The following is an 18,837-nucleotide window of genomic DNA, read 5'->3' on the forward strand; positions in this document are numbered from 1 at the left end:
CTTCCGTTCGTCTACTGACAAGACACAGTCCCGATCATGAAGGAGCACCACATCTCCGTCGTCACGCTGGAGGAGCACGAGCCGAACCGCGAGTTCGTTGGGCGCAACTTCAACGCCGGCGAGGTCGTGCAGCTGGTTCTGCGCTCCGCGCGCGCCCCCCGCCGCTGGCTGCCCTTCCGCTACGTCCAGATGGTCATGATGCACGAGCTCGCGCACTGCGCGCAGATGAACCACTCGCGCGCCTTCTGGGCGGTCCGCGACGCCTACGCCGCGCAGATGACGGCGCTCTGGGCGCGCGGCTACACGGGCGAGGGCATCTGGGGTCGCGGCGTGGCCCTCGACGCGGCGGCGTGGGAGCGGGACGCGGTCAAGGTTGAGGAGGAGCCGCTGCCGGAGCACCTCTGCGGCGGCACGTACCGCTCCCGACGACGGCGGAAGCGTGGGGCGGGACCGGAGCTGTCGTGGAGGGAGCGGAGGGACAGGCGGATTGCGAAGAGGTTCGGCACGGCGGGGACGGCGCTGGGCGCGGACGAGCAGCAGAAGACGAGGTTGGAGGGCGGGAGGAGGGTGGTCGCGCGGCCGCGCGTGGCGGGCAGCGCGAGGGGAAGGGAGTTGAGGGCGGCGGCGGCCCTGGCGCGCTTCGACAAGCAAAAGGTCGAGGAGGAGAGTGGGAGCGACTACGAAGAGGAGGAGGAGGATGTGACGGAGGCGGTGGATTGGGACGGAAAGAGGATCACGGACGGGGACGGACGAGCCATGGTCAAGGTGTGCGGTGACGAGGAGGAGGGCGAGGAAGACCAGGGCGCGGCGAGGAGGAGTGAGCGTGACGAGCTGCGGCGGGTGCTGCTCACCACGCACCCGCACCCGCCGCCGCCGCCGCCGACGACGACGACGACGACGACGACGACGACGGTCAAGGCGGAGCGCGACGACGCAGGACGACCGCGGCCGCGAATAAAGGACGAGCCGAGCGACGAGGCCAACAGCGCCACCGTGTCAAGCGGGCTACGTGATGCAACGCCGCCGCGGCCGCTACGGCTACACGACATCCCACATATCCGGGACGCGGTTCCGCCACGGCAGACGAGGACGGCGCCGCCGTCACGACGAGCACCACCAGCGACTGCCGCAAGACGGCCGGCCATCACCATCCATCGGCTCCCCACTACCAAGACGGAACGGGAGGCAGTCACAACGACCATGACGACGTCGCCGTCGGACGGTCGGTGCCCTCTATGCTCGCTGGACAATGTCGGCGGCAAGGAGGCGCTCCGGTGCGCGGCGTGCGCGCATGTGCTCCGGCCGGACGCGGTGCGTGGAGCGTGGTCGTGCGAGAGCGCGTCGTGCGCGGGCACGGGGTACGTCAACGCGGGGGACTGCGGCATCTGCGGGCTCTGTGGCGGACGGAGGCCGTGAGGGGAGCAGGATACGATGCGCAATGACTAATGAAGATCTTATGAAGGATTGATGTACGTGATAGCGGCTGCGGTCCGAGCTACTAGCATAGACGGGCGTTTTAACGGTTTTGAAATGGGCTGCATAGACAATAATCATCTGTATTTAAGCATGTGTTGAATTATACCCTCTTCACCGATACAGAGCTGTTACGGGTAACAGATGGACAAGGCGCACTCCATGTGAATGGGTGCACCTACATACGTCCCTACACTGAATGGATGGTTAACTGACGAGGTGCGAAATATCGCAAGCCTTGACCGCACCTTATCCAAAACTGCTTGCCTACATGGCACGAAGTGCTGGCATCTCAAACAATATGCTTTGGGCGACCAGCTCTGCGGGGGCGGCTGAGGTTCGTGCATCTGGCCAAGCTCACTGCTTGACCAGTAGGGTTGCTGCCAATGTGTTAGGGTGTGCTATCTGGCGTACCATTGAACTGCTCCCCACCCGGCCAAGGCGGCAGCTTGCAACCGACTCCACGGAGCCGTCGTCGTACGAGAAGGCTCTATTCGCCTCCGCCGAGCCACGTTGTCCATGGCGCCCACATCGTCGTCTCAGTCACACGAGGCTGATATAGCAGCATGCATGCACGAGTACTTCCCACCTTAATGAGAGGGGGCATTCCGAAGGGCGGAGCGTGTGCTGTTATCAGTAATTGCATATTCGAGGAAGCCGCCAAAGAGCGCCATGGTGCGGGCGGGGTTCCAGTCTGTGCGGGAGTCTGGGAAAGGGCTGGTCATGGTCCCAGAAAAGTGTTCCAAGCTAAAAAGTTGAGTTCGGCCGACTCTTCGACGGCCATTTACCCCGCGAAGCCCATGTCCCCTAGCGCCAGCGCCGCAGAGGCAGTCAAGATAGCGGGCTCTGGGATATTAGGCCGCAGAAAGAAAATGTGGCTGGAGCGGTCTTGGGTGATTTTTATTGTGAAATGCTGGCCATTTGGTTGGACGGTCGGATTTGCAAGTGCCGGGGTGATTGGGCCCAGGTTCTGGTGGGGGCATGCAGTTCTAGATGCATCTCGCGTGTGGTGGTGTGTAGCATGGTCGAAGCAAGGACGAGTTACTCCTGGGAAGAGGGTGCAAGTGAACGCGGTGGTCGTAGCGTTGTCAGTTGCGGGGAGGGCCGATGTCGTGGATGAGACAACAACCATCATGCTGCGGTAGGTAGATGAGGGCGGTTGGGTGTCGTTTGACGGGGTAGTTACGCAGCATTTGGCACGTGAGCTGGCCAAGGGAGTCGTACTAGGGCTGGTAGAGTCTTTGGGCAGCGTCGGCGTGGAAGAGTGCGAGATGGCGTGAGGACTCACGAACATGGCCAGGTGACCATGACGCAAAGTGGTGTTCGGAGAGGACGGATGGGCTGACGACGGTGAATCTGGGAGGAGACGCTGGGCCGGTGGGCGAGAGCGGGGAGTGGACCAGACCAGGGCTCAGGGCAGATCTAGTGCAGAGGGGTATCCACGGTCGTTGGATAGACAATACACGGTGCCGCAGTGTATTGTTTATTCAAGCGCAGGAGGTCATGCGAGTGGCTGTCAAGATGGCCGCAGCATGATGATGAGACGGGCAAGCTGTCTGTCTGCGTTTGCAGAGAAAATGCAAGTCGGGAACTTTGCATTGCAGCTGGCAGCCAGCTGGCAGCTGGCAACTTGGCATCTGGCAGTCCGCAGCGGGTACGTATGTACCTGCCTCCCCAAGGCTTGTCGTCAGCGAACGTCATGGACAGACTATCAAGCACGGCTGCAAGTGATCAAAAGTGTTCAAGCAGATTCATTCCATACATCATATATCAAGTATAGTTTTTTCCGTCTTCATTTTCATTTTACTCCATCAGATTACTGTTAATCCAGTGACCCTTCGTCGTGTGCGGAGGCCCCACCGATCGCGGCGGCCCCTCTCGAGTCCACCGTCGTATGCAGGGTGCAGCGCAGTATCTATATGTACCTATCCACCAAAGCTATTAGCCAAGCTACCTTTGGCTGCTTCTCTCAACTCTCCCCGCAGCAGGGTTCTACGTCACTGATTGGCGGTGCGAACAAGCTTTTGGTGATCGACCCGTCGCAAGGGCGAAAGGACTTTCGGCCGCTGGCTGTTACACGAAAGAGGCACAGAGCACGCTTCCGCGGGTCCGATTTCATCTTCCCAAGTTTTGGCTTGATTGCTGACGTGTTGCCGCGATTGTTGCCGTTGTCTTGCGGCACGCGCCGACGTGCTTGACGTTATCGCTTGAGGTCGCCGTCGCTGGCTGGTGCCACAAGGCGCCAGAATGGGCACACCACGGCAGAAGTGAGAAGTGCATGGCAGTCTACTGGTGGTTGTAACAAAGACGCACTTTGATTCTGTGGCTTTCTGCGCTTTCTGTTGCCACCCACACTTTACCTTGGTTTGGGGTCGCAGCCTCGTACGTGTGTTATCTGGGAGCCACGCCTTTGTCCGCTTTCGTCACCATGGCGTCGGGCTGGCTCCGAGGCCAGTAACTGCGCTCTGGTGAAGGTGAGTTCCCCTGTCGCGGACAGAGACATGGAATTTCGCGCGATAGCCAGCCTTGGAAGTGAAACGAGACTTTTTGGTGGGTTTGCGTTTTTGTCGACTTACCCAGCCAGGGCCCTTGTCGATCCCGCGTTACGGGAAATGAGGAGCGATAGAGGCGCAGATGCGGTCAGTACGAAGTTACGCGTCTTGTTCTATTATTGAGGATATGACAGGTATACAAACCCCTAGTTGTAGCTTTGCATGAGGCTTGGCCTTGACGCAGGGCTTGGGTTTGTGTCTCGAGTGCCTATTTGTGGTAACACTCAGTATCTCGCCATCGTGTTGCTATCCCAGGGCACATCAAGTCCGGCAGGTCCGGTGTATATCCCTTTTCAATTCATCGCACAACAACGGAATAGTGATAAACATTAGAGTTGCAGCCGCTTCTAGACTGGATTGCGGCAGTCTGTGCCTTGACCGGGGGGAAGGGGATCAAATCCTTGGCTGCAGACAAGTGGCACAATCGAGATGGACGGCTCCACAGAGCCAGCCAGTTTACCCCAGAAACTGGCGGTACTTTTCTTTGCTAGCACCAGCCGCTGCCTATCAAGTACCCCGATGTCGGACCGGTGCAACCATGACCACAAGGGGCTTAGCGCGTTTGCTCAATCTCGCCACTGCGAGCACTAGAGTCGCTGTAAAAATAGGCCCGGAGGCGCTGTAACACCGCCCATCAACGCTAAAAATGGTGCTAAGGCAGCCACTAAACAAAGCTGGCACAACCCTCATCACCACCACCACTCTTCTCTTCTCCTCTCCCCTCCTCACTCTGCCAGGCTTCCATGCTCCCAGCTCAGGCCACCACCCTCTTCTTCCTCTCTTCCCTCCTCCTCCTCCTCCTCCTCCTAGTTTCTTCCCCCTCCATCATTCTCTCCCACACCCTCTCAATCTGCTTCTCCTCTCCTTCCTTGCATCTTTCCCATCCTTGTCTCCTCATTTGAGCCAATCCCATCAACTCACGCTCTGCATTGACTCGTCACGCCCCTCCCACTCCCTCGTCCTCCCACTTGTGCCGACACCCGTCAAAATCGTCTTATATATAACACCACCGCCGGCCACTACCACCTCATTCTCCCCCTCTCACACTCCTGCTCGTTTTACCATTTATTCCGTCTCTTGTCGCCCTCATTCTTGCATCTTTCTTTCTATCCTTTCTTCTCGACATCTCTTGAACCCGATTTCCAACCCATTTTTTTTTCCCTGTTTGCCGTCCACGCCGCCGCAAACGTCGCTTGCGCTTCCCAAGCCGAGCCCACTCATCAACGACCTCCGCCCGCCCGCCGGCTGTCACAAGCCCGCTCGGCATTCGGCCACCAACCGACCACGCATCACCACTGCACCATATTCTTCCATCGCACAACCCCAGACCGTCTTCGCCGCTTTCGCCACCTTCGAACCCTTCGACATGTCCGACAACGCCCCCAACGCCGGCATTGCCCACCGCCGCAGCTCCATCACACAGGCTGCCCTCTCCAACCTCTTCCAGCGCGGCCCCTCCAACGTCAACGGCCCCCCGCTGCCCGGCGCCCCAAGCATGACCGACCCTCGCGGTCGCCGTCTCTCCGTCAGCACCATTGGCCTCTCTGGCACCTCTCCCACCAATCCCGCTGCCTTTGTCCGTCGCGAGAGCGTCTCCACAAACTCCAACTCGGGCTCCATTGACGAGTCCGCCGTTGAGGACGACGAATTTGCCCCCGCCAGCGCTAGAACCGCTCCCAACACACCCTTTACTCGACGCATGAGCTTTGGTGGCTCCGCCGGCTCCGGCTCCCTCAGAGGCCTTCGCCCCTCAGGAAGTCCTGGCAACGGTAATACCAACCCAACATCTCCTCCCCCTGCCAGCCAGCAGAACCCCGGCCCGCCCCAGCCCCAGCCCGTCCTCGGCCGCCGTCCATCCACCAACAAGTCTCCGCCCATGGCCGCCTCGGCGAGCTGGTCTGTCTCCGGACGCCGCCCCAGCTCCGTCCTGTCGTCTTCCCTACCACAGGCAAGCTTCACCATGCACAAAAGAGCCCCTTCTGACTATGCAAATTCTCGAGCAGACCAGCAAGGCTTCAACTGGTCCGAGCAGTTAAGATCTCGCGCAGAGAGCTCCGTCGCCGGCGCCCGGCCTTCCTTTTCATTCGCCTCCAGCTCGCCCCCTAGGATGCCACATGATCGTGCCAGGTCCGTCTCCGAGATGACCTCGCCGCCGACCCAGGCCCCTCCGCCCGTCCAGCCGCGGCCGCAGAAGCCCAAGCCCGACGCATTCCAGGAGAGAATTCTCAAGGGAGATTTCTATATGGATTAATTATGAATCTCTTGGTCCTGTTTTTCTCTTGTTGTCTTTATGACAATGATTCATCACCCTCGAGCCACTCGAGCATCTCGTTTTCACTGGCACTGCTTGGCAGACATCAATGGCGCGGCACAAAATGTGCAAAACATGGCTGTTTTTAAACTGTTGGCCATTTGGCAGCGATTTCCTTGATTTTTACCTTTTTTGTTTTATGAGCGATGGCATCATGCCGTCTCGGGACAGACGGTTTTACGAGCATAACCCCATACGACACTCGTGCGACACATGGCTTTGATTCATGTACACTATTTGGCCCCTTGGCCACCACCTGGAATATACGATATTGGCTGTTGAAACGTATGAATCTTTGAAGGAAGGAGAGGTTGTTGAGGCAACGGATTGAGTATGGACGCGGCTTGAATTCGCGGCAGACGGATGCAACCAAGACTGGCCCGGCTTGCAGCATAGTGGAATGGTTTTATTTTCTCAAAGGTTATTTACGCAGTCTTGTCAGATTTGCCATTTCTCCCTGTTTGGACTGACGGGGTATCAAGATTGGCTGGCAGATTAGCTAAAATGGAAATGGTTAAAATTATCCAGGTGAATGTTTGTGACAGCGTGATGTTGATGGAATAGGAGATGTTTTACAAGTAATAAAGAATCATCTTGTGATAGTCTGTATTTGCAAAGTTTTGAAAACGTATAAACTTTTTAAAGAGAGATGAGATATAGCACAAACTGTGACATTCATCAAGTATTCGCAGAGGGGTATCTCCATATTCGCATTCCCCGATCCCCGGCAATGTTCATGATTGAGATTTTGCATTACTCCAGCCACGTCCCAAACGCACAAAATCGTTACAAGACTTCATACGTCTTCCCAGACTTTCCGCTACCAATCCACGACCACCGGCCCAGACCTAAAAGGTAAACATGTTCGGGTCCGGTATGCCCTGGAACATGTCCGTCCAGAACTGGTCGTTCGTCGTCGCGTTCATCCCCGCCACGCCGCCGACGCCGCCGTCAAAGCCGAAGCCCATGCCCCCGATCGCGCCAAACTCCACCGCGGTCGGGAACTCGCCGCCCGCCAGCATCCCAGCGGCGGCGTCGAACCCGCCACCGCCGCTGTCGGGCATCATCCACGCCGGAAACGCTGCGCCGGAGGAAGCTGCGGTGGTGAACGGCGTCGTCGTGCCACCGCCGCCAGGGGACGTGGTGGTCGCAGGGTTGGCGTCGGGGAAGAACACCTGCTGGGGAGGAGGCGCGGCGGTGGCCGCAGGGGGAGGGGTCGGTCGGTAGTAGCCAAACGGCGAGGAGGAGCTCGCGGGGTTGCTCGGATCGCTGCCGACGGCGACCTCGGAGAGAAGCTCCAGCGGCGTGTTGGCCGTCGTCTGCGGCTGCTGCTGGTATCTCTGCTGCTGCTGCTGCTGCTGCTGCTGCCGTGGTCGTTGCTGAGCAGCAGCAGACGCCGGCGCCTCACCACTCCCGCTGCCGTCCTGCTTGACGAACCAGCTGCGGAGCATCGCCAGCACCACCAGGAACTTGCTCGCCGGCCGGCAGCGATCCCCCGCCGCCGTCTCGCGGAACTTGTCCAGCAGCGCGTCCAGGTGCTGCCTGACCCGCAGCGCCTCCCGGGGAAACACGACCGCCAGGTCCGACCCCGCCTCGCCACCCGCCGCCGCCGCCGCCGCCGCCGCAGCGGTCACGGAGAAGTGCATCTTCATCAGTACCACCACCGCGTACGCGACGCGCACGAAGTTGAACACGGGCAGGCACCGGATGCTCTCCACGTCGAGGGCCAGGAACGTGGCGAAGATTCCGTCAATGGCCGCCAGGCACGCCGTCAGCGCGTTGACGTGCTGCGCCGACAGCGGCCTTGCCGCCCTCTCCCTCCCCACTAACCCCTCCTCCTCCTCCTCCCCTTCCTCCTCCCCTTCCTCCCCGCCGCCGCCATCGCCGCCGTGCAGCACCGTCTCGTGCATATATAAGCTCAGCAGGTCAAAGCCGATCTTGAGGGTCGCCTGCATGCGCGCCGGCGGCACCGCCGCCCTGTACCGCTCCAAGTCCCGCTCCAGCGCCCGCAGCGCGTACTGCGTCCGCGCGTCCTCCACGTCCACCGCCGCCGCCGCGTCGGGGTCGTCCAGCGACAGCTGCGCGCCGACCTGCTCGCCCAGCCTGTGCGTCCAGACCAGGTGGCACAGGTACGCGTCCGTCGGCGCCGCCTCGGCGCTCGTCTCCAGCACCCGCACCGAGTCCGCCATGAACCCCGTCCACCGCACCAGGTTCGGCCGCCGCAGCGACATGGCCGTGTTGCTCGCCAGGTAGTAGCACGTTAGCCACGTGCGCCGCGCCTCCAAGCTCGTCGGGTCCGGCGGCGGCGACCGCCCGCCCCTCCACGCCGGGTAGTACCCCGCCTGCGGCACCGCCCGCGACTTGCCTCCGCGCGGTGGCCGCCGCCCGAGCCCAATGTCAATGGCCATGACGGCGGCGGTGTGGATCAGCTGGTAGAACTTGAGCTCCTCAAAGTGCTCCGGCGGCCAGTACCAGATGACGGCGACGTTGAGCGCTTGGACGAGTTCGAGGCTCTTCTCGCCGACCTCCATGACGCGCCGCGCCAGCGTGCGCATCAGCTCGCGCTGCAGCACCCGCTGCAGCGCGTGGTCCTCGCCCGCCGCCGCCGCCATGATGGCCAAGAACAGCGTCGGTCGCGAGGAGCGCAGCTCCGCCACCGTGGCGCTCGGCGCGAAGACGACACCAGGCAGGTGCCGCACCATCTGCGTCTTGTACCGCGTGAACAGGCGCGCTGCGAGCGCGGGCGGCACGAGCCCGCGGTCCACCACGTCGCCGTCAGTCGAGCGCGACGTGTACGCCGGCCAGCCGACCGCCGCCGCCGCCGCCGACGGCTTCCTGTCGTCGTTATCCGCGGCGGTCGCGGCGCTCTCGCTCTCCGCCGCCGGCCTGCTGCCGCCTTCCTTCGAGATCCCCTCGTCCATGGCCTTGCGCTTCCGGCCCGCCATCGTGACCAGCTGCTGAAAGTGGCTATCCTGGTCCGCCGGCCGCGCACTATCCCACGGCGCCACCTCGCTGTCCCAGCTCTTGTGCTCCTGGCCCCTGTTGCTGCCGCTGCTTCCACTCACATTGCCATGCTGCTGCCTCACCGCGTCCCCGCCGCCGCCCGTTCTCGCCTGCAGACTCGCCGTCAGGGCGTCAATCTTGCGCTCCAGCTCCGACACGCGACTGTCCGTCTTGCGCTGCCGCTTGCGCGTCGGCGCCGTGACCACGCACCCGCGGCCTGCCTTTTTGCAGCGCCGGCACGGCTCGCCCTCGCGCGGGTCCGGTTCGCAGCGCACTTTGAGCCCGCGGCAGGCCTCGCACGCGCGCAGCTTCTTGTCGGCGGGACCGTCGGCCTCCACCGTCCGTGCCGGGGAGCCGGATGGTGGGCCGGCAGTGGTGGTGGCGGCGACGGTGCCGGGCGTGCCGGAGGACGTAGGCGAGTCACCGCTATCCTCCATTATCCCTAATCAAGGGGTGTCGCGTTTTCTTTTTTTTAAAAAAAATCCTTTCATTCCCTTTCCCTCCTGAGACACAAGTTTCCTTCACCACAAGCCCTCAGACAGATAGATCTTGGCGCCCACACGGGCAGGAAGTAGAAACGCCCGCCCACCGATCACAGCCGCCACACGCCAAGAAGTTTAGTCGAAAAAAAAGAAAGAGAGACTAGGGAATCCCCAGAAAGCCGGCGAGCCACGCGCAAATAGGGCTGTCCGGCCTGGTAAACTGCTTGTTTTTTCTTTTCTTTCGCGTAGCACGGAGGTTGCAGGCGCCGAGATGCCGACCAGAGAGGAGGCTCGTTGGCTCCGTTTCTCCGACGCTTTTTTGTGTGGGTGATTAGTCAGCAGAACAGGCAAACCTGGGATTTGGGGATTGAAGAGCGATGGCGGTGCCAAAAAGAGGTCAGAAAGGAACGCGGGATTGTTAAAAGGGCAATCAAGGCTCGGAGGAGAGCTTCGATCTGCGCTCGGTCGGGCGTGGTAGGCTGCTCGGGCCCTGATGCGTGGTCGCATCCGAAGAGGCGCACTGCAACGCATCTCGGTCCCGTCGGACATGAGCTGAATGACGATGCTGCGTCATCGGTAGGGCCTAAGCCTACACATTGCAGTACACGAGAATCAATCAACTCATGCCAGAGAAAAGTCTTTAGAATTACTTGCATTACTCTGTGGCTAGCTCCATTCCCAAGATCTAAACAAGATCAGAATGCAAGAGCCCATGTCCATTCAGGTGCTGAAACATCCAACCACCATCGCAACATGTCATCGTGGTACAATGCGACGGGGATATATAATTGTCCAATCCAAGACCAAAGGAGAAAAAAGCATTTGCAACAAGAAACCACCCCACAAACACCCAAACTGAAACCTGCCCAGAGAGCAAAAGCTCGACCAGTCGAGCATCATCCGAGAGTTCAAAACGCCGCGCTTGTCCTAAGCCCCAAAACAAGAATTAAGTGTAGCCTCCCAATCTGTGCATATGAATGGCATTTCATCCCGTCTCCGTCTTCGCGCAGAAATCCGATCAATAAAAAGAAGTGCAGAACCGAAAAGTATCACCGTCTGCTGCAGACGCTAGGGTATGGGTGACAGTGAGACAGAAAAATGCAAACGAAAACAAGGAATCATTCTGGTATCATGTAAAAAAACGCCAATTTCGGTCAATTAGACATTGCGTGTAGAGTAGTCTTAGTACAGAGAGCGGTCGTTGCCTGTACCACTGCTCACGTACATGGAACTCTCTCGCCGCTTATTCACCCGCTCGTTCGCCGTCAGACTCATGTTGCTGCCAGGTCCATTGGGGAGCTGATAAGTAGGTCTGTCGTAGGCGGCAGTCGGTTGAGGGCCTGCAGCACCACGCAGTTGCTCTAAGCCATGGTTTGTCTCGTAGGCAGGCCGAGCCATTGATGCCACGCTTGCAGCATCGCCAGCGTCTTGCTGAGAAAAGTGGGCTGGTTCATATGCCGGACGGCTCGACGCCGTCGATGGCGTTGGTGAGTGTCGTGCGGGAGCCCTGCTTTGTTGAAGGTGTTGAAGCGGTGGTGTGGGGGTCGATCGCGACGGCACGCGTACGAGCTCTACTCTCCCCTGCCTATGAGGCGATGACGTGCTTCCCGACGACGTCGACGGTCGAGGCGCTACCTCCTGGCGCGATGGCCCGTCAGCTCGCGAGGAGCCTTCCTGACGACCCCGTCTCTCACGCTCCATCCCCGAAGCCGTCGGAGGCTGATAATTGTCTGGGGAGATGCCGAAAACCCCCTCAAAATTTTCCAGGAATAACATAAAAGCCCCCGGAGGAATTTGGAATGCCGGTGAGGCCAAGACAAGAGCTTTTGGCGTCATCATAGTCACCCTTGAGTTGTTGATAATGCGGACCAGGAAGGACACGAGGTATTGGAGCACAGTCAAGTTCGCTTCTGGTAGTCGCTGCACAATATGAGCAATCTGCGCAATCCTCTCATCCCGGTTTGAAATGGCCGCCGTCTCCTCAAACTCCGGACGAAGATCCACTAGAATGCCCCCTTGGAGATTTTGCAGGTACCGCTTCAAGAGCGATGCCACAGCATGAATGTCATAGAAATTCGGGTCGGTGATGAGGTCAACGTCTAACTCGTCATTGAATCGTTTGTTGAGGTCGTTAATTACAGTGTTAGAGCCAGGGATACGGAAGATTCCCGCCTCATTGAAAGCCCCATGGGCCTTCAGATACTGGATGCAGCGATAAACGACCGATGGCAATAGCACATCAACATCTTTTGGACGGTGGAACTCTACCGCTTCAGCCAGTGTCGATCCAAACACCGTTGGCGTTTTGGTTAGAGTCTGAGAGGGCGCGTCCTGCCATGCCGCTCCACCGTCACTGCCAGTCAATGATTCCCGACCGTCCGATGACGATTTCGTTTTGGTCGCAGGTCCAGCTAAGGATCCGCGACCATCCGATGACGATTTCGTTTTGGATCCAATTCCGAAAAAGCTACGCTTCCACTGCTTTTTGTCCTCAATCGGCGCAAGAGGGGGGCCAGTACCACTTTTGCTTGCCATTGAGACATACGAGATCAAGTGCTGATCCTCGGGAGCAGAGGTGAGCCTGTGGGCGGAGACAGCGAGTGCATCAGCTCTCAGGTTTTGCATGTCAGACCTGGGCGGGGCTACATCGCCATGCTGCGGTGCATCACCAGCATTGGTAGAATCATAGCGAACTCCGATGAGTGAGTCAGGCTCTCCTGCTTGGCGAGTGGTAGCTCGTGCGTGTGCAGACTTTCTGACTTTAACTGGCCCACTGGGGCCTTGGTGTTGTCGTTCTTGAGCCTCGGGCTTGGATGGGTGGCTATCAACATCGTCAAAATCCTGGGATTCGATCAATTTGAGCAGAGCTTCAACCCAGTCATCTCGCTCTTTGTCGTCCTCTGCGCACAGAATATGCCTGACATGGCTCGACGAATCCTTCCTCTTCGGTTCAAGAATCAAAAAAGCATGTCGGTAGTGGTTATCGAATTCCTCTCCCATGTTGCTGATGACAGGCGATCGGTTGTCGCCACTATGCGACTGCTTTCCAATCTGCGCGCCTTGCAGTTTGATGGTGCCGAGGTGGGGACCGCCTGGAGTCTCATAGTATTTGAGATTCAGACCATCCACCACGAAAAACCTAGACTTCCAGCCGCCAAAATTCTTGCCCTTCTTTGTGAGGTAGCCACTCCGCACGGTTGGTCCATCAGACTCAACCTCATGCGCGCTCTGATCCGGGGACAACTTGCCACCGATGCCAATTTCCTCGGCGTTGGGAGGGAGAGCGTTGGTGGAAAGGTATGTACACAGCTCAAGAGCTGTAGCCTCATCAAGCTGGGTGTTGAGCAGTTCGTCCATGTATGCCTCCAGAGCCCGTCGCCGAGCATCAAGCTTGGCAGGTGAATGGCCATTAAAGAGAGACTTCTCGGGCGTCTTTGCTTTAAAACTCCGGCATTGCTTCATGCGCTGGTCAAGTTTGGACAGAGAGGCCGTGTCCTTTTCCACCCGCCAAAGCTCACCGCCATCAGCTCTAGAGATGACAGCGAGCGTGAAGACGGGGTCTTCTTCCAGTTGGGTGAGGGAGAGCAAGCTGGCGCGGGACGGTTTCATGCGCGAGGAAGCAACCTTGACGTCGATGGACAGGAGAGCATTCGGCGGCAGTAGCAAGTCGGGGTATTCGTCAGTCGCTAATCCCTTAAAGATTTGCTTGCGCTCCGTCGGACTTGGCTGCCCATCTAAAGGTGATGGTGAGTCCGGTACGAGTGTTTGGTTCTTTGGGGCGTTTAATGGTGAGTCTTGCGCAAGCTGAGATGGAACGATGGAGGGGGGAGGGGGTGAAGCAACCAAGGCAGTGTTTGGCGGCAGAGGAATAGGCTGGCGAGGCGGTCTTGGTGAGAGTGGCATCCTGGTTCGTGGCGACAGTGGCGGAGATTGGCCGCGAGTCTGAGTTGGTCGGGGGCTCAGTGGCAGGCCAGGGCTCATCATTGGCGGGAAAAGCACTTGAGCTCCGTCACTGTTGATAACAGCTGCAAGGGAAGCGGTAGCGGCTTCAGGCCCCTTGATTGTGAGAGCAGCTTGTGTTGGATTGGGCTCCTCAGCGTTAGGGGCGAGTGTCTCGTCTTTCATGGTGGTTTCCTGTTTCCCAGCCGTTTGGTCCACAGCCAGGTCACGGACTTTCTCTCGTGTGCGGCGTCGACCACGCTCGGCAGAACCGAGTGGCTCCACACCGATGGCATCATGGCATTCTGATTCAGAATTATAGACTTCCTCAACAGCAAGAGGCGATGACTTTTGGCGGTCTTTAGGCAACGTAAGGGGAGCGGGTGGACCCCTACGAGGCGTTGTAGTGGGCTTGGAGCTGACCTCGCTCTTCGGGGGGGGAGACTCTGAGCCGCCTGGGATCCTAGGAGGCGGTCCATTGGGCGGTTCACTGGGTAAGCTTCGCGACGGCGGAAGAGACGCGCCAAATGGGATCTCACGCAGCGCTTCTTCTTCGCTGAGCTTCCTGCCCGCCTGTTCTTCGGTTTTGTCTTCGGTTTCATAATCGCGGTTGCGTAGAGTGTGCTCTTGGGTTTCTTCGCTACGCTTCTTCCGCGGCTGCTCTTCGGCTTTGTCTTCAGCGTCATGATCGCGGCTGCTTGAATCGTGTCCCCTCGACATGGAGTGAGAAGATTCAAAAACATCGGCAACGCCACTGGAGGGCGATTGGTGGGGGCGATCGGCCGGTGGCGTGATGGGATGCGTGATGGTATGCGAGATGGGATACCGTGCCATTGTGAGATCGACAGGTGAGCCCTTTTGGCTATCTGAATCGAGCACGGGAGAGTCAGGGTTCATGCCACGGTAGCCGTCAACATCGATACGAGGACTAGGGCGGGGCTTTTTGATGCCGTCTTCAGAGGCGCGGGCTGCAGCTGCTTGTAGAATAGAGAGGTTGTTCATGCACTCCCGAAGCTTCTTCCTATAGCGCTCCTTACTCTCCAGGGCAGCCTCGAGGTCCTTGTTGAGGCCAATGATCATAGTCTTTTGCTTATCAAGCAGCGTCCATATCTGGCTGTTCTGCTGCGACTGAGACTGCTTCTCTTTCAACAGGTACTTGATGACGGCTTCTGGGCTACCAGCAGCCTGGATGAGACGATCAATGTCGGAAGACTGTGGCGGTTTGCTAGAGGCAGAGTTTCCGGTGGGATCGCGGTTTAAAAAGGCAGAAATGGCGGTATCAACAGACGAGTTCCTCGGCAGAGGATTCGTGGGCGCTGTCGAAGCGCCTGCAGCGGTGCCATCCGTGGCAGGATTAGATGGTCCTGGAGCCATGACAGGCTTCTTGAAACTCAGTGGCTCGGAGACGCTGCGGTTGTCGTGTGACGCATTGGGAAATCTTGGGCTGTAGCAGGGAGTGGTTAGCACCGTCTGTTGTACCGTTGAGCCAATCGATACGCACCCAGCGATCTCCTGCTCTGGGCTCGAAGGGCCTGAGGAATCGGAGTAAAAGGTTGTCCGTGCTGCAGGCCGGTTGGGGCGACCAGGCCTGGGAGGTGTCGTGCCGTCCAAGTGCGCTCGTGTATTGGTCGAGGCTCGGGAATCGTAGTGCTGGTTCGCGGAGAGCGGGCTCGGTGCAGAAGGGCGCGGAGATCTGAAGGCGCGGCAAGGAAGGGTCAGCAACTAGAAGCGATGTGCGAGGTAGCAGATGATGCGCTGAATGCGAGCGTCACAACGGAGGGCAAATTAAAAGCGGGTACAGAGAGAAGGTAAGAGTTTGGCCAACGTCAAGTCTTCGAGGGGGGGCAAAAGTCCAGAAGACGGAGGGTAAATAGAGCGAAGACGGGGTGGCAGAGTGGCGACAGGAAGCCGACAAGAAGGTGGATAGGACCAAGTTGTGCGGCAATGCTCGAGCCTGGCCATCGACTTATGAAAGCACGAGGTAATGTTGGAATGATATAGGAGCCTGTGTGGTGCGTGGACAAATGGGCATGTAAGTACTGACCTAGGGCCTGGGCCAAGGATCGAGGGGACGGAAAGCGAAGGCTTAATATTAACGGTTTGTGGTGAGTGAGATGCGGCGGCGTGGAGGTCGTGGAGGTTAAAGGAGGATTGGGATTGGGGGTTTTGCGGGAGGGTGTGATCCGAACGCGAATCGTGCGACTGTGCCGTGGCAAGGTCGTGGTGTAGGGCTTCGAGGCGCCGAGAGGTGGGAGGAGGGGGAGGCTGTCGTCGAGGGCTGGCGGGCGGCGAGGATGCGTAATGGAAGGACGGATACTGGTATCGATGTGCAGGCGGCTTGGGGTCGGCATTGGCGTCGATATGAGGAGGGGCGGTGGTGGCGACAGCCGCATGAGCAGGAGCAGCAGCGGCAGCAGCGGCGGCAGCAGGACGACGACGGGTAGACGCAGACTCCGGCATGATGATGCTGAGTGGCGAGAGAGCGTATCAGTCGGGGGCGGAGGCCAATTGGCGGCGGGGGGGCTGCGTGCTGAAAGCCTGAGGGAGGCACAAGGTTGGGCAGGCAGGGCCGCTCTACTCTCGCAAGAGAGAGAGGGTTTCGAGATGGGCTGTCCCCTCACCCTGATCAACGGCGCATGAACGGAGACGAGTGTATGGGTGCAGCCAGGTCGGCGGAGGCGGCAGGGGAGCGAGGAGTATGGGGTGGTGGTTGTCGTTTGCGGCTAGCGAGTAGGGATGACGGATGGTATTATCTAGGGACATGCGAGCCGGTTTTTGTATGCAAGGTGGCATGCGTGAAGCGAGGCCATGCGATGAGGACGAGGGTACACGGGGAGGCGGGCGGGCTTCGTTCTGCCCAGGCCCGGCAGTGGAGGGACGGCCAAACAGAGGTCCTGTGCCGGGATGAGATGGGCTCAAGCAGGGTCCCAGGCGGCAAACGAAGCGTCGGGAGAGTCGGCCAGCCGGGGGGGGGGGGGGAGAAGGAGGGAAAAGACGAGAGAGGTGAATGAGGTGGGACAGAATAGAAAAAAGAGCCCGTGATAATAATTATCACACGGCGCGTGTGTGGTGTGGAGGAAGAAGCAGCCAGCACGGCAGCGACAGCAAGTAACTGGAGAGCCCAAGACAAGACTCAACAAGTGAGCAAGTGAAGAGGGACGACGCAAGACGGGAAGACTGGGGGGGAGGGGGGAGGGGGTGTAGATGTTGAAAAGTGGTGTGAAGAGGTGTGGGAGAAGGCGAAGTGGTGCAGTGGTAGGGATGAAATGCTGCGTGTTAGGGGAGGGGTGCAAGGCAAGGGCATGCCTTAACTAGGTAGACAGTATTAAGGGGGTGGATGGACATTGAAGGCAGGCAGGGTTTTAGTTTGGGCAGTGGTGAGTGGTTGGCATTGTGATACTGAAGAAACACCGACAAGAGCGTTTGGGGGTCGTGGTATACACGTCTTGTGTGAAAGCGCATGTGGCATTCATGTACATCCGTCAAAGAAGAAGCAAATGTTACATACGTACGTACATACCATCATGATTCATGGCCGGATATCATCAGCAAACCACCTTCCCCTCAGTCACAAACCCCAGCATCATCTCCTTCTGAGGAGCTAAACGCTGAACCGATGTAACGGCTGCGACGGCCTGCAAAGCCGCCGCTGAGCATGGGCCAGCCAGCGGCCAAGGGTCCTGTAATTATACTGCGCTTCCAGCCAGCGCATCGGTACAAGAGTCCGCATGCGAGGCTGCGGCATTGAAGCTATTCCCGCTCAACGCAGGGAAGGCGGGAAAATTAAGTTGAAAAGTCTCATCAATTCAGGCACTGCCTGGTTTCAAACAAAAAAAATCACAGCCGGCTCAAGACCTCATGGGCGCCACAGTTGTCGATTCTGCCTCCTCAATCTCCCCAATATATGTACCGAACCTGCATGGCTTGTGAAGTGGCGTGCTTTGCTGGCGCAGTGGGCCTCTGCCTTGTAACCTGGCTTTCATCGCCGGGAGCCTCGCCTCGCTGAATTCATTACACTGGAACATTTTCCTTCCTTTCCGGAGATAACTGACATGCTTTTTTTTGTGCCTCAATACATCTTAATTGCTTTTTTTTTTCTATCCTTTCTTCTTTTTTTAGCTACTTGTCTTCTCTTTCCCGAACTTGCAGGCTGCAGCACGTTCCGAGGACTCCCGCGTATGCACCAACCTTGTTCCGCCTCTGCAGGTCCTCGTGATGATAATAAGCTCCAGCTGGCGTCGCCACTTCATTTCCCTGCGATCAGACGTTCCTCTCATTTGATTATATTTTATTCTTTCGTATATACCATCCAATATCTATCTATCTGCTACTGCCAGGATGCAAAAACATGCAGGAAGGAACAAGCATACTTTATACAATCACATCAAATCACGGCAAACGGGATGCTCATCCGCACTGGTACATATATGTATGTATGTATGTATGTATGTATGTATGTATGTATGTACGTGTCTAACTAGTAGCTATCAATAGCTCATCTCATCGGCGCACACACACAAACACAGGCACCCCAGATCCTGTCAACCCAGCTGCCCGTATCCCCGGCCAAACCGGGAGGCCCTCAACTCAGACAATAATGTCTCTCCCCCGATCCCGTTCTCCTTCTCGCGGGCGGAAAAAAAATGCAGAAAAAAACCTGCCTCCGACCTCATCCTCCGAGTCCTGCCGGGGAGCCGCCTCACAGACCGTGCAATTTCAATTGACCACATCAATTAATAACGACGAAAAAGCACGATCTCGGGATGCACTGCACAGAAAATCGCATTGATTAAACCATGCAGTTCAGCCCACACACTCACACACGCACACAAGCTCGCTCGCTTGCCCACACCCCAGCTGTTTCCGTCTTCCTCCCTGGTCCCTGGCATCTTGCTGTCCTTGCTTGTCCACATTCCCTCCGTCGACCACTGAACAACTTTCCTGGGCCGCCAAGCAAATTGTCCTTTTATTTTCCTCAAAAGAAGGAGAAAAAAACACTTGGTCGCGGGTTGAACCTTGCAAGACGGGACCCTCTCACGCGCAACACCTCCCCCTCCAACCACACCCTCGTACGGCG

The 18,837-nt window shown here is 58.2% G+C and overlaps 4 protein-coding genes across 4 annotated transcripts; 2 read left to right on the forward strand and 2 right to left on the reverse strand.

Moving 5' to 3' along the window:
• Positions 1-36: 36 nt before the first annotated feature.
• ISF_00071 (wlm) lies at positions 37-1,416 on the forward strand (the record flags this gene model as incomplete). The annotated part of the gene is made up of 1 exon (XM_018843678.1): positions 37-1,416. One exon carries the CDS (start codon positions 37-39, stop codon positions 1,414-1,416), a length of 1,380 nt encoding a protein of 459 aa, XP_018708128.1.
• Positions 1,417-5,391: 3,975 nt separating this feature from the next.
• ISF_00072 (hypothetical protein) lies at positions 5,392-6,276 on the forward strand (the record flags this gene model as incomplete). The annotated part of the gene is made up of 1 exon (XM_018843679.1): positions 5,392-6,276. The coding sequence occupies one exon, from the start codon at positions 5,392-5,394 to the stop codon at positions 6,274-6,276; it is 885 nt and encodes a 294-aa protein (XP_018708129.1).
• A 908-nt stretch (positions 6,277-7,184) lies between these two features.
• On the reverse strand, positions 7,185-9,776 carry ISF_00073 (Zn(2)-C6 fungal-type DNA-binding domain protein; the record flags this gene model as incomplete). The annotated part of the gene is made up of 1 exon (XM_018843680.1): positions 7,185-9,776. The coding sequence occupies one exon, from the start codon at positions 9,774-9,776 to the stop codon at positions 7,185-7,187; it is 2,592 nt and encodes an 863-aa protein (XP_018708130.1).
• Positions 9,777-11,406: 1,630 nt separating this feature from the next.
• On the reverse strand, positions 11,407-16,220 carry ISF_00074 (RhoGAP domain-containing protein; the record flags this gene model as incomplete). Its single annotated transcript, XM_018843681.1, has 4 exons — positions 11,407-11,459; positions 11,516-15,204; positions 15,262-15,453; positions 15,805-16,220. The coding sequence occupies 4 exons, from the start codon at positions 16,218-16,220 to the stop codon at positions 11,407-11,409; spliced, it is 4,350 nt and encodes a 1,449-aa protein (XP_018708131.1).
• Positions 16,221-18,837: the final 2,617 nt, after the last annotated feature.

This window comes from Cordyceps fumosorosea, assembly GCF_001636725.1.
Source record: "Cordyceps fumosorosea ARSEF 2679 chromosome Unknown scaffold_1, whole genome shotgun sequence".
Lineage (NCBI taxonomy): Eukaryota > Fungi > Ascomycota > Sordariomycetes > Hypocreales > Cordycipitaceae > Cordyceps > Cordyceps fumosorosea.